This window comes from Salmo trutta, chromosome 38 (assembly GCF_901001165.1).
Source record: "Salmo trutta chromosome 38, fSalTru1.1, whole genome shotgun sequence".
In the NCBI taxonomy this organism is placed as follows: domain Eukaryota; kingdom Metazoa; phylum Chordata; class Actinopteri; order Salmoniformes; family Salmonidae; genus Salmo; species Salmo trutta.
The window spans coordinates 17,762,695-17,778,227 of record NC_042994.1 but is presented as its reverse complement, the minus strand read 5'-3'; the positions used below and the strand labels follow the sequence as shown (position 1 = coordinate 17,778,227).

The 15,533-nt window shown below is 43.1% G+C and overlaps 2 protein-coding genes across 3 annotated transcripts; one reads left to right on the top strand and one right to left on the bottom strand.

Moving 5' to 3' along the window:
* Positions 1-1,154: 1,154 nt before the first annotated feature.
* LOC115177829 (mitochondrial import receptor subunit TOM20 homolog) lies at positions 1,155-6,405 on the top strand. The gene is made up of 5 exons (XM_029738814.1): positions 1,155-1,393; positions 2,129-2,175; positions 2,825-2,906; positions 3,241-3,383; positions 5,504-6,405. Exons 1-5 carry the CDS (start codon positions 1,270-1,272, stop codon positions 5,549-5,551), a joined length of 444 nt encoding a protein of 147 aa, XP_029594674.1. The 5' UTR covers positions 1,155-1,269; the 3' UTR covers positions 5,552-6,405.
* Positions 6,406-7,890: 1,485 nt separating this feature from the next.
* LOC115177725 (RNA-binding protein 34) lies at positions 7,891-15,524 on the bottom strand. Of its 2 annotated transcripts, XM_029738661.1 has the most exons (12): positions 15,474-15,524; positions 15,264-15,327; positions 12,403-12,562; positions 12,019-12,137; positions 11,705-11,921; positions 11,473-11,532; positions 9,637-9,680; positions 9,439-9,522; positions 9,034-9,097; positions 8,813-8,855; positions 8,597-8,715; positions 7,891-8,396 (listed from the first exon to the last, which is right to left on the bottom strand). In XM_029738661.1, the coding sequence occupies exons 2-12, from the start codon at positions 15,287-15,289 to the stop codon at positions 7,974-7,976; spliced, it is 1,359 nt and encodes a 452-aa protein (XP_029594521.1). In that variant the 5' UTR covers positions 15,290-15,327; positions 15,474-15,524; the 3' UTR covers positions 7,891-7,973. The 2 variants fall into 2 exon arrangements, with proteins under 2 accessions (XP_029594521.1, XP_029594522.1); XM_029738662.1 differs by lacking the exon at positions 15,474-15,524 and having other exon boundaries at positions 15,264-15,467.
* Between the last annotated feature and the right edge of the window lie 9 nt (positions 15,525-15,533).

Below are 15,533 nucleotides of genomic sequence, written 5' to 3'. Positions count from 1 at the left end.
TTATTAGGAATCGTCCTCCCCTCAGCAGCCTCCACTGATACATGCACACACACACGTAAGTATGAAGAAGTACACATGCAATGCATGCTCACATGCACACACATAGAGACATAAATAAGGGTATGGAGGTCTACACACACTTGTTCAAACACACACTTGTACCAACACACATGCACGCACACAACCACACACCCACAGCTTAACTGGAACCCCCCCCAAAAGCACACACACCCTTCCAAAATCCTGTCAAGCGGCAACGTGTGGTCAATGACGCCAATCTCTAAGATTCAGTTACTCCTTTAATAAACTGTAACAACAACAAGCGGTCACAGAAATGGTGCAAGGGTGCAGAACGACTCGGTTGCCATTTAAAGACAAAGGTGCACGTAATACCAGACACAGTCTGGTGATGATGTAATCCATGTAAGGATGTGCATGCCTGATGGTTTGTATTACTGCAGGTCTGAGCATGTGCCCTCAGAAGCCTAATAGTCAAGGTGGTATATTTTTGCAGCAGTCTGGCCTTGCACATGTATTGCAGCTGACCATCTGTTCTGTTGAGCAGCACTTCTAGGGATTAGCTATCATCTGGGAGATGAAAAGTGCCAACTAAGGCCAAACTGGCATAGGAGCAAGGCTCAGAGCAACTGGCATAATTTTTCGTAAATGAATTGGTCATAGCGAAAGCTAAATTGTACACGTTTTCTTACTAGTCTAGATGATTGTGCCACACCATGTAGCCTACTGTTCAATATTTCACTTGGCCATTGTTTGCTGCTGTGTAGTCTACCCCAGATTAGTCAAAATACCTAGAGTTGTAGCTAAATTGTTTCTATTTTTGCTACTCTGGAGAAAATACTGTTGTTTAATTGTATCAAATGTGATCACTAGCCTGCTGCTTCTTTTTTTAATGAATTGTTACTGCCCCCTTGTGGTACTTTCATTTCAATGCGACCGACTACTAGTTACATTGATTTGAAGAAATCCTAACACATTTATTTTTTCCCATCTGGGTTCAACAACATGCAACACTTTATAGTCAATCAAATGCATACGTTATCGGAGATATCATGTGATTGGGAATTAAAGGTGTATTATTTTCTATCAGGCGTTCAATGCGGACACCCTAGCTGTCAAATTAGTCAGTGGTCCTACTGGTCCTTTTTGCTGCGAACTTGCGCCTGTGTGAGGTCATGTACCATCTTTGATATAAGCCAAAATTGAAATATTCTCTTTGTTAACATCGAAATATCAACCATTTCAGGAGTGATGATGGGCGGTAAATCGAGCACGATAGCCGCCGGTGTTTGCGGGGCTCTGTTCGTCGGCTACTGCATCTACTTCGACAGGAAAAGACGGAGTGACCCCAACTTCAAGAACAGGCTGCGAGAACGTGAGTGTTGCCTGCGTCCTTTGCAACCCGCTCCGGTCTCTGTTTGGGAGACCTGAGGTGCAACAAAATGCTCGAGCCAGGCAGAACTCGTTTAACTATTCCCAATTGGCGAAGTATAGAAGCTTGAATGGTAACGTTAATGGTTTGTGCATTAGATCTGATTCATTAATTGTCAGCGCACTGCTAACCCCAAAAGTCCTGCACCTAACTAGCTCCTAGCAGAGGAACGCTCAACTCTGTTCTCTTAAATAGAGTTGAGCGTTTATACTGTAGCTGGACTACAGTATTAAAGATGGATTCTGGCTGTCAGCTGGCCACAATGCTTTTATACACCTGCTTTACCGCAATTGAATGAGCCATGTTCCTGTTAGCAATTTTGTCATTTACCTTCCACCGTGGTAGTTCATAACCCTATCAGAAAAAAATAACTAGGATTGTTTGGCTAGTTGTCACTTGCTACTTAGCAGCTACACTTAAATATTTCCTGATTCTGACCCGGGTAAACCACTTTATCAAGGGATATCAGAAGGGGTGTGGATTATTTTGGAGCTTTGTTCAAAAGCCGAAGTTGTACTTCAGGGTGTCAATTTAGGATGTTAATGAGACTTCTTTACTGTTCCTAATCATAGTCTTGCATTGTAGGATTGCCTGAGAAACTAAGGTGTCTTAAGTACAGACAGGAGCAATCCCCAAAGCTATTTATATTAACAGTGATTGCGTTTACCTCTGCCCAAGGGAGGAGAAATCAGGTGGCTGCGAAACAGGGGACAGGACTGTCAAAGGTGAGTAAAATCCCCTCAAGGTACTATTTAAATTCTTCCTCAATGAATACACGTCTAAAGAAGTCATGTCTAGTACACTTAAGATGATACCTTGTGGAAAATAATCTCCAATGACCTCCAGTGGAATTAACAGGATATCTTCACTGGCATGTATTGGGACATGGCAAGGTGATGGCTGGAATTAGTGCATTGACTTAACCTTTCTATTTTTGTTACTCTGGAGAAAATACTGTTTAATTGTCTGTACAGTGGTACCGAATTTCAGTCAACACAACTGTATAGCTCCCCAATGGAAACAGACCTACTCGACTACACTCTTCCCTCCAAAATCTGTTACTTAAGGCCCATATACTTGACTAGTACAAGAACGGTTCTGTGGCGAACAAGCCATTGTTTTCCAATGGAGGAAGTGCAAACCCAGCAAGAACTGCTGGGCTGAGCTAGGCGTTGCGCTAAGAGGTCACTGAAATGTAATTCTAACCTTACACCTGACGAACTGGCAAGCCTCTGCGGATTGCCCCAGCTCATGTGAATAAGCCTTTTATTCTTATTGGAGCATAGGCCACCGACAACAGCTTTTCCACCTGTCTATGTTTTAGTTATTTCTTGACCAATGAAAAGAAAAGTGTGTGTTGTGGAACTCTTGCAGCTCCCAGACCTGAAGGATGCTGAGGCGGTCCAGAAGTTCTTCCTGGAGGAGATTCAGCTGGGAGAGGAGCTGTTGGCTCAAGGTAAATCAGTCTTGCTTACACTGACATCACTTAGGCTGTGTGTGACACTCTATTCCCCATATAGGCCTGCTAGTGCACTTTTTACCAAGCGATGACCCCCCTATTCCCCATATAGTGCACAACGTTTTACCAAGCGATGACTGCATATTCCCTATATAGTGCGCTACTTTGGACCAAAGCATTGACATCCTCCCCCACTACTTTCAACCAGTGCAATGACACCTTGTGCCCCATAATGCACTACCTAATTTACTTTTGACCAGAGTAGCGACACTGTTCTCCATATAATGTACTACTCGTTTCGTCGATCTAACCCTCTTTGCGCTTGGTATAGGAGACTACGAGAACGGCATCGAGCACCTGACCAACGCCATCGCCGTGTGCGGCCAGCCCCAGCAGCTTCTCCAGGTGCTTCAGCAGACTCTCCCGCCACCAGTCTTCCAGATGCTACTCACCAAACTGCCCACCATCAGCCAGGTACAGTCCTTTTCTCTACTTCAAGGTCATTTAGCAGACACTCCTACCCTGGGCTGCTTACAGTAAGTGCATACAAGCAAGGAAGCTAATGTATCTAATATGTAATATCTAATATGTAGTCAGAACTGCAGTCCTATTCAACATTGAGCTTGTGTAACATCCCCAACACTAACCATCAGCCGGGTACAGTGCCTCTCATACATTTCAGGGTCATTTGAAGGTACTGAAAAGTTATGTTGCGCTGTGCTATTAGCATAACCATTGGCACAATGTGTGTGCAACAGTCTGCTACAGATAGCTTTTGACCAACTAACTTTTTAGTGCCCGCATCTGCAGCAGGTACGCTTCTATTCAGAGCAATTTACACTAAGTGTATTCAAGCAAGAAAGCGGAAACTAACCAGGGCTGGCCGATATGGCCTAAAAATCATATTTTTATTTCTAAACATTTGCGAGTCACAAAAAACCTTGATTTTATTTTTAAACATTTTCCCTAAGCTTTGTTGCACAGTTAAAGGGCAATACACTGCATTTCAAAAAATAATCAAAATTCATTCAGGGCTTGTAAAATTATAACTAAGCTAAATATGATCCTTCCACAACCATAAGACTGACTAATAATTGAATTATTTGAGTAATAGTTTAACCTACTTTTTAAAAATAATCATTGCTCTGGCTTTCATGTCTGTCTATGAAATTGCATTTATTTATTTTTTACAAATTTAAACAGAACCACGCACAATGACCAACTTCTTGGAGCAGGCATAATAGAAAATTTAACATGGGTCTCGTAAAATCACTCAAGCACAAACCCACGTGCTAGTGAGTAGCCAGCTAATGTTTATTTCAAGTCTAACCAACTTGAATCTATTTGCTAGCTAACAAGGTAGAACAGTTGAACTTATTTAGATATCGAAATCAAGTGGCCTACCTGGATAAACCGATGCTTATTTCTCAGAATGAGAATGAGTTGCCAATTCCTAATGTAAATGTATTTTTATGCTCATTGCACATTTATTTAAAAAAAAAAAACAGACTAGACAGCTAGCCCATAAGTCTGTGGCTAAAATGCTGCTAGCGGTACTGCCCGTGACAGACTGAGAATGAATTTTCCACCATATTCATTGATACTTGTTTTAGATGGGTCTGCTCCGTACTACATTCTGAGAGTTGACACATAAAACGGGTATCATTAGAAAGGTTAAGTTCTCGTCTAAGCATTTCGGTGTTCCTATGACTGGTTCTGTTGGACCAAACCTCAAATGCTGCAAATAGCGAGTTTAACTTCCTCTATGACAACAAGCAGTTTCTTTAATCTTTGTTGTTGTGAGGGGCTTGGTGTCTGTGTGCTAGTGGGAAGGTGCACAAGGAGCAAAGGAGATGAGACCAAAAACACATAAAAAAAATAAAAACGTAGATTCCTGCAATCCAGGCATCTGAACATTTAAGAAAAAACAAAATTTAGATGAATTAGATATCGCCCAGCCCTAAAACCAGTTGTATTATATGCTAGACAGAAGTACAATCTGATTCAAATAAAAAAAATTGGTCACGTGTTTAACAGATGTTATTGTGGGTGTAGCGAAATGCTTATAGAGAAAATACTGCAACGTTGCCTAGGAGATAGAAGCACGGCTGCCCTTTATCGGCACCATTTTTTTCACGAATGAGTTTAGGTAACAAACATGTCTGAGACTGAAACACAGCTCGTGACTTTGGTGGAGCTGTATGTGCCTCCAAGTACAGATCCAGCATACTGCTTTTACCTATCAAACCTTGTCAAAAATGGTCTTTCTAACATAATGAAAGGCACCCACCACACTGTTTAACCATCTTCAGTCCTTTCAGGGGCTGCATGTCTCAACCATAGAGTAGAAGTGCTGATTTTTGGGTCAGTTTTTACCTTGAGTAAGAACATGGACAGAGGGGACCTGAGCCCGTATTCATAAAACATCTGAGTAGGAGAAGATGCTTTTTGAATATGGGCCCTGATCCTAGATCAGCACTTTTACTCTGAGACTCTTTATGATTATGGTTCGAGATCAACAACGAAGAGGAAACTGGACACATTTTGCATGTTTATGGCTTTAGAATTTGACGTTATTTCCCTCTTTCCTGCAGCGTATTGTGAGCGCACAAGGTAGCTTGAATGAAGAGGACTTAGAATGAGGATCGTCGCTGGAAATTTCCCCTCGGAACCCTCCTATAACGGAGTGCCCCTAGATGCTGATCTTGGGTCAGTTTTGTATTTCCCCGACTAATGGTTAAGGTTAGGATTGGGGGAGGGGAAGGTGATCCTAGATCAGTACCTAGGGGAAAGTTAATCCCGGTGCTCCTATAACCAATTTTCTAGACAAGTCAGGATAAGAGGTAAACTTTTTTAAACTCACTTTGGAGGGTATTGAACATTCTTTCGCTTCTGTCCAAATGAAAGAAACATGAAACCGTCCCCCACACGTGTTACTATTGGTTGCATCAAATTACCATATCGTGATTTGCAGCAACCAATCAAAAATGCCTATCGGACAGCATTGTTATTGGATTCATATGCAGTTAGAAAAATACATTGTTTTGCTTCTCTTAGTGGTCGGTCTCTGGAAGGTGTAGCAAAGCATTTCACAGCATTTACAATATCATCGCTGCAACCACTCCCACGTTTACACAGCTCTGGGACCATATGTATTAAGCGTCTTGAGTAGGAGTGCTGATCTAGGATCAGGTCCCCCCTGCCCATGCATTCTCATTCATTGTGATCTAAAAGGGAAAAATGGATCCTAAAAAAAAGCATTCCTACTTGATACATATAGCCCCTGTATTAAAACCTCTTTCTACAAACTTCTTAGATCACATGTAGGAACAAGGAAATTGAAAGACTGTCTCAATGTTGTTGCTTCATGGTATTTAAGTTATTGTTTTGATTTCAGTCCGACATGGAGATACTTTAGAAAGTGATTGAATGTTCTGTTAGGTCATTAAGAGGTTGTTCCTCTTTGTAAGAAATCGAAATAAAAAGGTAAATGACACTTGCTTCTAAAAGTTTATTTAGTCTCTCAGATATTAATGTCCAGAATAGTTAATGAATGTTTTCCCTACCGTTAGGTGGGACCATAGACGTACAGTTGAAGTCGGAAGTTTACATACCTTAGCCAAATACATTTAAACTCAGTTTTTCACAATTCCTGACATTTAATCCAAGTAAAAATGTTGTTTAATTTAGGATCACCACTTTATTTTAAGAATGTGAAATGTCATAATATGTGATTTTATTTAAGCTTTTATTTCTTTCATCACATTCCCAGTGGGTCAGAAGTTTATATACACTCAATTAGTATTTGGTAGCATTGCCGTCAAATGTTTAGGTAGCCTTTCACAAGCTTCCCACAATAGGTTTTGTGAATATTGGCCCATTCCTCCTAACAGAGCTGGTGTAACTGAGTCAGGTTTGTAGGCTTCCTTGCTCGCACATGCTTTTTCAGTTCTTCCCACAAAGGTCAAGGCTTTGATGGCCACTCCAATACCCATGCTTCACGGTTGGGATGGTGTTCTTCAGCTTGCAAGCATCCCCCTTTTTGCTCCAAACATAAGGATGGTCATTATGGCCAAACCGTTCTATTTTTGTTTCATTAGACCAGAGGACATTTCTCCAAAAAGTACAATCTTTGTCCCCATGGGCAGTTGCAAACCATAGTCTGGCTTTTATAATGGCGGTTCTGGAGAAGTGGCTTCTTCCTTGCTGAGGGGCCTTTCAGGTTATGTGGATATAGATACTGTTGTACCTGTTTCCTCCAGCATCTTCACAAGGTCCTTTACTGTTGTTCTGGGATTGATTTGCACTTTTTGCACCAAAGTACGCTCATCTCTAGGAGACAGAACACGTCTCCTTCCTGAGCGGTGTAACGGCTGCGTGGTCCCATGGTGTTTATACTTGCGTACTATTGTTTGTACACATGAACGTGGTACCTTCAGGCGTTTGGAAATTGCTCCCAAGAATGAATCAGACTTGTGGAGGTCTACAATTTTTTTCTGAGGTATTGGCTGATTTCTTTTGATTTTCCCATGATGTCAAGCAAAGAGGCACTGAGTTTGAAGGTAGGCCTTGAAATATATCCACAGGTACACCTCCAATTGACTCAAATGATGTCAATTAGCCAATCAGAAGCTTCTAAAGCCATGACATTTTCTGGAATTTTCCAAGCTGTTTAAAGGCACAGTCAACTTAGTGTATGTAAACTTCTGACCCACTGGAATTGTGATACAGTGAAATAATCTGTCTAAACAATTGTTGGAAAAATTACTTGTGTCATGCAAAAAGTGATGTCCAAACCGACTTGCCAAAACTATAGTTTAACAAGAAAGTTGTGAAGTGGTTGAAAAACGAGTTAATGACTCCAACCTAAGTGTATGTAAACTGTACATGTTAATATTTACATACATTGGGTGGGATAGCCCCAACCTAAAAAAAAGTTTCAACTGGAAATGAGTTAAGTCAGGAACGCTTACACACCATCTCATGATATAGCTCCACAACACATTTTATCTGCTTTAACAATATCAAATTCATTTATATCACAACTGCACAAAGCACAGACCATCAAATGTGTACGACCTGATTCCTTTTCCTCGGTTTGAGTTTCTTCTTCAGTGCTTTCGCCTTTGCTTTTTTTCTGTTTGGGTCAGCCATCTCACCTTTGAAGGAAGAGGGGCCGGTGGTGGCTTTCGTTGCCTCGCCTGGACTTTTCTTGAATGGCTTCCCCATCGATTTGATTTGAGGCCCCTTCCCCTGTGGCCTCCCGGAAGACTTGTTTTGGGGACCGCCCTGGCCCGGTCTCTTCTTAAATCCCCCTTTGGTAGGCTCCTTCCCTGCACCCTTAGTCTCTCTTTCTTTCCCTCGGGGACCTCTGTGCACCACTTTCTTCTTCTCTTTCTCCTTCTTCACTGACCTCTTCACCCGGACCGACCTCTCCAGGAGTTTTGAGCCGTCTAGTTTCAAGGCCAGCTGGACAGCATCGATGCTCTACAACAAAAGCGTTAGCCGTTACAGATGATGCAGGTACGGATGGAGGGGGTGTAGTTAGAAAAGAATCTGTGCTGCTGCCGTATGGGACTTGGCCAGCTCAGTAGTGGGAAGACTGCTGAAATGCATACATAACTGCTTCACACACACACACCTCTGAGCAGGTTGGGTGCGTATGAAATGTGCGTTCTTTTTCTCACCTTGAATAAGATGTAGCCGAAGCCCTTGCCCATTCCAGAGTACTTGTCCCGCACCAGCCGCACCCCCTCCACCTTGCCACACTCCTCAAAGTGCTGTCGCAGTGGCAATTCGTTTATATCTGCAAGTTAATACAGTATGAGCCAAATAACCTGCATTTGTTTTACTTTTGACTGAGACGTTCACAGGAAAGTAAACCCTCTTAAATAGTTACTCACCGAATGGTAGATTGCCAATGAATATTGACCTCTTGTGATCGTGCTGAAAGACGAAACGATTTTAGTCAATGTAGCAGCATCCTTGCTCAAACAAGTGTCAATTTATCACCTTAACTGGATCGAACTCTCAGCAAGTGCATTCTATTGCCACCAAGTATACCGATCTTAATGCTAGGCAGCTGCTGTGCTTTATAAAATATCAAGTGTCATGGGACACTTACCGATGCACTTTTGGAGACCCTGTCGACCCGGATGTGAATGTTTTTCTCAATCTCCATGCCGTTCCTGCAAGAATTAAAGTAATACATATTAACCCACAAGGGCCTAAAGATAACACTTGATATGTTAATCTCTCGGACAGACGCACGTAACACATGGTAACGTAGCATCTCAACTGACTGGGATTTGACGACTAATGAGGAACTTTGTTCTGGTACGCAGATTTTGACACTGATCATTTGGACAAATCACGATTTCGCAGGTGCGCACATCTTCGAATTTCTGAAGGGGAACGTAATAGAGCATCTGACGCAATTAAGCAAGACTTTAGTTCTGAGTTTACGAGATTATGACAATTTAAAACAGCCATGATAAAATTCAAGTTGAATGCTTGTCAGTTGCTATACTTTTCCAATGCCTTCTTGGCTCCTTCCTCAGCTCTGAAAACCACGTAGGCATTGATGCTCTGCTTCTTGGGGTGAACCTTGCGTCTAGAGAAGGAAAGCAACAACAAAAAGTACTCAAATGCATGCGTCATGTTACCACGGATACTCCCATTCAATCAGTGTTAGCGTTTCTGAAGGTAAAAAAACAAGGAAACTTACTGAATAGCTGCTACTTTGCGTGACATAGATGGATCCTCTCTTACCTGCAAGGAAAATGACATCTTTTAGCTTCACCGATCAGGGTTGAGTCTTCAGAAAGCGTTGTATTATTCAACTTTCATCCATTACTATGAAGCATTCAGGAAGCTTTACCCTAGTGGAAATCAAATTTTATTTGTCACATGCACCGAATACAACGGGTGTAGACCTTACAGCGGAATGCTTACTTACAAGCCCTTAAACAATGCAGTTAAGGAAATACCTAAAAAAAAGGTAAGAGATAAAAATAACAATTAAAGAGAAGCAGTAAATAACAATAGCGGCGCTATATACAGGGGGTACCGGTACAATGTCAATGTGCGGGGGCACCGTTGTCGAGGTAATATGTACATGTAGGTAGAGTTATTAAAGTGACTACGCACAGATAAGAGTAGCAGCAGCGTTCCGGGGGGGGGGCAATGCAAATAGTCTGGGTAGCCATTTGATTAGCTGTTCAGGAGTCTTGTGGCTTGGGGGTAGAAGCTGTTAAAGAAGCCTTTTGGACCTAGACATGGCACTCCGGTGCCGTGCGGTAGCAGAGAGACTATGACTAGGGTGGCTGGAGTCTGACAATTTTTACCACCTTCCTCTGACACCGCCTGGTATAGAGGTCCTGGATGGCAGGAAGCTTGGCCCCGGAGATGTACTGGGCCGTACGCACTACCCTCTGTAGAGCCTTGCGGTCAGAGGTCGAGCAGTTGCCATACCAGGCAGTGATGCAACCCATCAGGATGCTCTCGATGGTGCAGCTGTAAAATATTTTGAGGATCTGAGAACCCATGCCAAATCTTTGTCTCCTGAGGGGGAATAGGTTTTGTCGTGGCCTCTTCACGACTGTCTTGGTGTGCTTGGACCATGTTTGTTGATGTGGACACCAAGGAACTTGAAGTTCTCAACCTGCTCCACTACAGCCCCGTCAATGAGAATGGGGGCGTGCTCGGTCCTCCTTTTTCTGTAGTCCACAATCATCTCCTTTGTCTTGATCATGTTGAGGGAGAGGTTGTGCTTGCACCACACAGTCAGGTCTCTGACCTACTCCCTATAGGCTGTCTCATTGTTATCGGTGATGAGGCCTACCACTGTTGTCATCAGCAAACTTAATGGTGATGGAGTCGTGCCTGGCCATGCAGTCATGAGTGAACAGGGAGTGCAGGAGGGGCCTAAGCACACACCCCTGAGGGGCCCACGTGTTGAGGATCAGCGTTGCGGATGTTTTACCTACCCTTCCCACCTGGGGGCGGCCCGTCAGGAAGTCCAGGATCCAGTTGCAGAGGGAGGTGTTTAGTCCCAGGGTCCTTAGCTTAGTGATGAGCTTTGTGGGCACTATGGTGTTGAATGCTGAACTGTAGTCAATGAACAGCATTCTCACATAGGTGTTCCTTTTGTTCAGGTGTGAGAGGGCAGTGTGGAGTGCAATAGAGATTGCATCATCTGTGAATCTGTTGGTGTGGTATGAAATTGGAGTGGGTCTAGTGTTTCTGGGATAATGGTGTTGATGTGAGCCATGACCAGCCTTTCAAAGCATTTCATGGCTACAGATGTGAGTGCTACGGGGTGGTAGTCATTTAGGCAGGTTACCTTAATGTTCTTGGGCACAGGGACTATGGTGGTCTGCTTGAAACATGTTGGTATTACAGACTCATGCTCGGCGTACACATCCTGGTAATCCGTCTGGCCCTGCGGCCTTGTGAATGTTGACCTGAAAGTCTTACTCACATCATCTAACTCACAAATGAGCACTCGCATTGTCTGACGATGGGTATGAGATTAATCTAATACGGTGAATGGAGTACTTACCACTGATCGAAATCGAATGCTTTCAATGGCTCCCTGATCCTTGAAGACAAGCTGTAGTGTCTGAAAAACCAAACACAGAAACAACATAAGGCATATTTGTATTTTCACTTGATCACCATTTTATTTGCTTTGATTTCAAATGCTATTTGAACCCAGGTCTGCTTTCAACATACCTAATCAATGAGATTATGTTCACTGCTTATAACACAACTAGGACTGGGGCTACTGTTACCTTCTTTGTGCAGCTGGCAGGGAGGTTGCCGACAAACACTGTTCGTTTCTGCTTTACCCTCTCCTCTGCAATTTGGGCTCCAGTCCTCTGTTTTTTTGTCTGCCTCTCCTCCTCCTCTGTCGCACCCCCTTCTCCCATCTCAACAGCTTTCCTTTTAGTCTTCTTGGGCATCTTTGGGACCTGTTCATCTTCGTCAGCATTTTGTAATGCACTTTCTCTGAAAGCGAGCGAGAAAGAAAGCTTTTATCTATCAATCTACATCTCTTGCAGCATATTCTTTTGCATGTCACATTGTTTCATTTTGAATCGCTCACCTGTTTTCTAGACTTAAGTCTGCAGCTGATTTTTCCTTTGCGGCTTTCTTTGTTTGTTTCTGGTTGTTCTGGACTTTTGTGACCGCACCTTCCTTCACCTCCACGCTCCTCGGTTCAGGCTATGAAGGGAATAAAAAGGCTACATGACTCAGGCCCTCAAGCTCTCTAGTTCTGTTGGTTTTCCAGGTAATTACCTCCATCATTTTGGAAAGGAAAGCTAAAATGTGTGTTTCTTAGTGGGCAGGTAGGAACTCCGTTTCACATTATTTCAGAAACTTTTCTCTACTGAATATGGCCTTGGTTTCCTGGAAAACAATAAGTCAGCTGGGCTGCAGCATTAAAAGACCCGAGCTGTGCATCCTTGCCTTGGACTTATGGCCTTACCTTGGGAGCAGGAACAAAGAACGGAGTGTCAACTACTGGTGCAGCTTGGAACAATGCAGATAGCGATCCGGAGCTTGATGTAGACTCCTTTGGAAACAAGCTGCCTGATACTGATCCCACTACATAGTCCATGGACTGTTTGTCCACAGATGGCCCCTCACTAAGGAAAAACAAAAATCCTTGTTAGACTTATATACAGCAGCAGTTTGTTCACTACCAGTTTTGTGTTGGGTAGCTAGAGGTGCATGAATGCCAAGGTATGTGTAATATTTATTGCTACAAAGACAGCTTGCTGCCCTTGTGATCGTCTTCATAAGCATTTCCTGAACATCCAGAGGTAACAAAGGTAAGCTATCCAGTGTCAATGAGCTGCCAACCTAATTGGTTGCGAACACACAGAAGCAATTTACTGAACAAAAATATAAACGCAACATGAAACAATTACCGATTTTACTGAGTTACAGTTTATATAATGATATCAGTCAATTGAAATAAATAAATTAGGCCCTACTCTACGGATTTCACGACTGAATTCAGATATGCATCTGTTGGTCACAGATAGGGGCGTGGATCAAAATACCAGTCTGCATCTGGTGTGACCACCATTTGCCTCATGTAACACCACATCTCCTTCGAATAGAGTTGATTAGGCTGTTAATTGTGGCCTGTGGAATGTTGTCCCACTCCTCTTAAAATGGCGAGACCTGGAGCATGCTGCCGTACACATAGATCCAGAGCATCCCAAACATGCTCAATAGGTGACATGTCTGAGTATGCAGGCCATGGAAGAACAGACATTTTCAGCTTCCAGGAATTGTGTATAGAGCCTTACGTCATGGTGCTGTGCATTATCATGCTGAAACATGGTGTTGGCGGCAGATGAATGTCACGACAATTGGCCTCTCGTCATGGTGTCGCTGTGCATTCAAATTGCCATCAATAAAATTCAGTTGTGTTCATTGTCTGTAGTTTATGTCTGACCATAACCCCACCGCCACCTTGGGGCACACTGTTCACAACATTGACATCAGCAAACTGCTCTCCCACACGATGCCATACATGTGGTCTGCGGTTGTGAGGCCGGTTGGATCTGCTGCCAAATTCTGTAAAACGATGTTGAAGGCGGCTTATGGTAGAGAAATTAACATTCAATTCTCTAGGAACAGCTCTGGATATTCCTGCAGTCAGCATGCAAATTGCAAGCTCCCTCAACTTGAGACATCTGTGGCATTGTGTTGTAGCAAATCTGCACAAGGTGCACCTGTGTCAAATCAAATATTATTTGTCACACACATATTTAGCAGATGTTATTACAGGTGTAGCGAAATGCTTGTGTTCCTAGCTCCAACAGTGCAGTAGTATAACAATTCACATCAATATACACAAATCTAAAAAATAATGGAATTAAGAAATATATAAAATATTAGATTGAGCAATGTCAGTGGCTCATACTGCTTTAATCATCTCATATGTATATACTGTATGTAAACATTAAAGTGACTAGTGTTCCATTATTAAAGTGGCCAGTGATTCCAAGTCTATGTGTATATAGGGCAGCAGCCTCTAAGGAGCAGGGTTGTGTAACCGGGTGGAAGATGGCTAGTAAACAGTCTGATGGCCTTGAGATAGATGTTTTCAGTCTCTCGGTCCCAGTTTTGATGCACCTGTACTGACCTCGCTTTCTGGATGATATCGGGGTGAACAGGCCGTGGCTCGGGTGGTTTATGTCCTTGATGATCTTTTTGGCCTTCCTGTGACATTGGGTGCTGTAGGTGTCCTGGAGTGCAGGTAGTTTGCCCCCGGTGATGCGTTGGGCAGACCATAGCACCCTCTGGACAGACCTGCAGTTACGGCGATGCAGTTGCCATACCAGGCGGTGATATAGCCCGACAGGATGCTCTCAATTGTGCATCTGTAAACGTTTGAGGGTTTTAGAGCCCAGCAAAATATCTTCAACCTCCTGAGGTTGATGAGGAGCTGTTGCGCCTTCTTCACCACACTGTCTGTGTGGGTGGACCATTTCAGATCGTCAGTGATGTGTACGTCGAGGAACTTGAAGCTTTCCAACTTTCCGTTGATGTGGATAGGGGGGTGCTCCCTCTGCTGTTTCCTGAAGTCCACGATCATCTCCTTTGTTTTGTTGACGTTGAGTGAGAGGTTATTTTCCTGGCACTTCTCCCAAGGCCCTCACTTCATCCCTGTAGGCTGTCTCGTCATTGTTGGTAATCAGGCCTACTACTGTTGTGTTGTCTGCTAACTTGATGATTGAGTTGGAGGCATGTAGTCATGGGTGAACAGGGAGTATAGGAGGGGGCTGGGCATGCACCCTTGTGGGTCCCCTGTGTTGAGGATCAGCATCTGGGCTGGCAGCCTTGCGGGGGTTAACACCTTTAAATGTCTTACTCACGTTGGCCACGGAGAAGGAGAGCCCACAGTCCTTGCCGGGAAGCAAGACGTTTGTGTCCACGTCGTGGCTAGTTTTCCTTTTGTAGTCAATGATTGTCTGTAGACCATGCCACATACTTCTGTGTAATGATCATGCCGTTTAATGATCTTCTTAATATGCCACACTTGTCAGGTGGATAGATTATTTTGGCAAAGGAGAAATGCTCACTAACGGGGATGTAAACAAATTTGTGCACAATATTTGAGAGAAATACATTTGTGCATATGGAACATTTCTGGGATCTTTTATTTCAGTTCATGAAACATTGGACCAACACTTTACATGTTGCGTAAAAAAAAATAGTTCAGTGTAATAGTGTGCGTTTCCCAAACTACCTTGTATTTCCAACAATTTTCAAATTGAACATAATTATTAACGTTAGATACATGCGGATACTCGTGGAATGGCGACTAACCTCTCTCCAGAAAGTGTCTTTTTCATGGTCAGTTCACGTCAATGTTCTCGATGGTCGATTCCAACTGGTTTGAATGATGAGACACTCTTATAAAAACGTGCTTTTTATCATGGAAATGATTAATCAAATAATTTGTACGGGAAGTTATAATGAACACATCTATTTAGAACTATTTGTTGATGCCAAGAAGAAATGTAGCTATTTACTCACGTTTTACTCCATGAAGACCTGTCCTTCACCTAATTATGTCCTACCATGCACAACGCAATT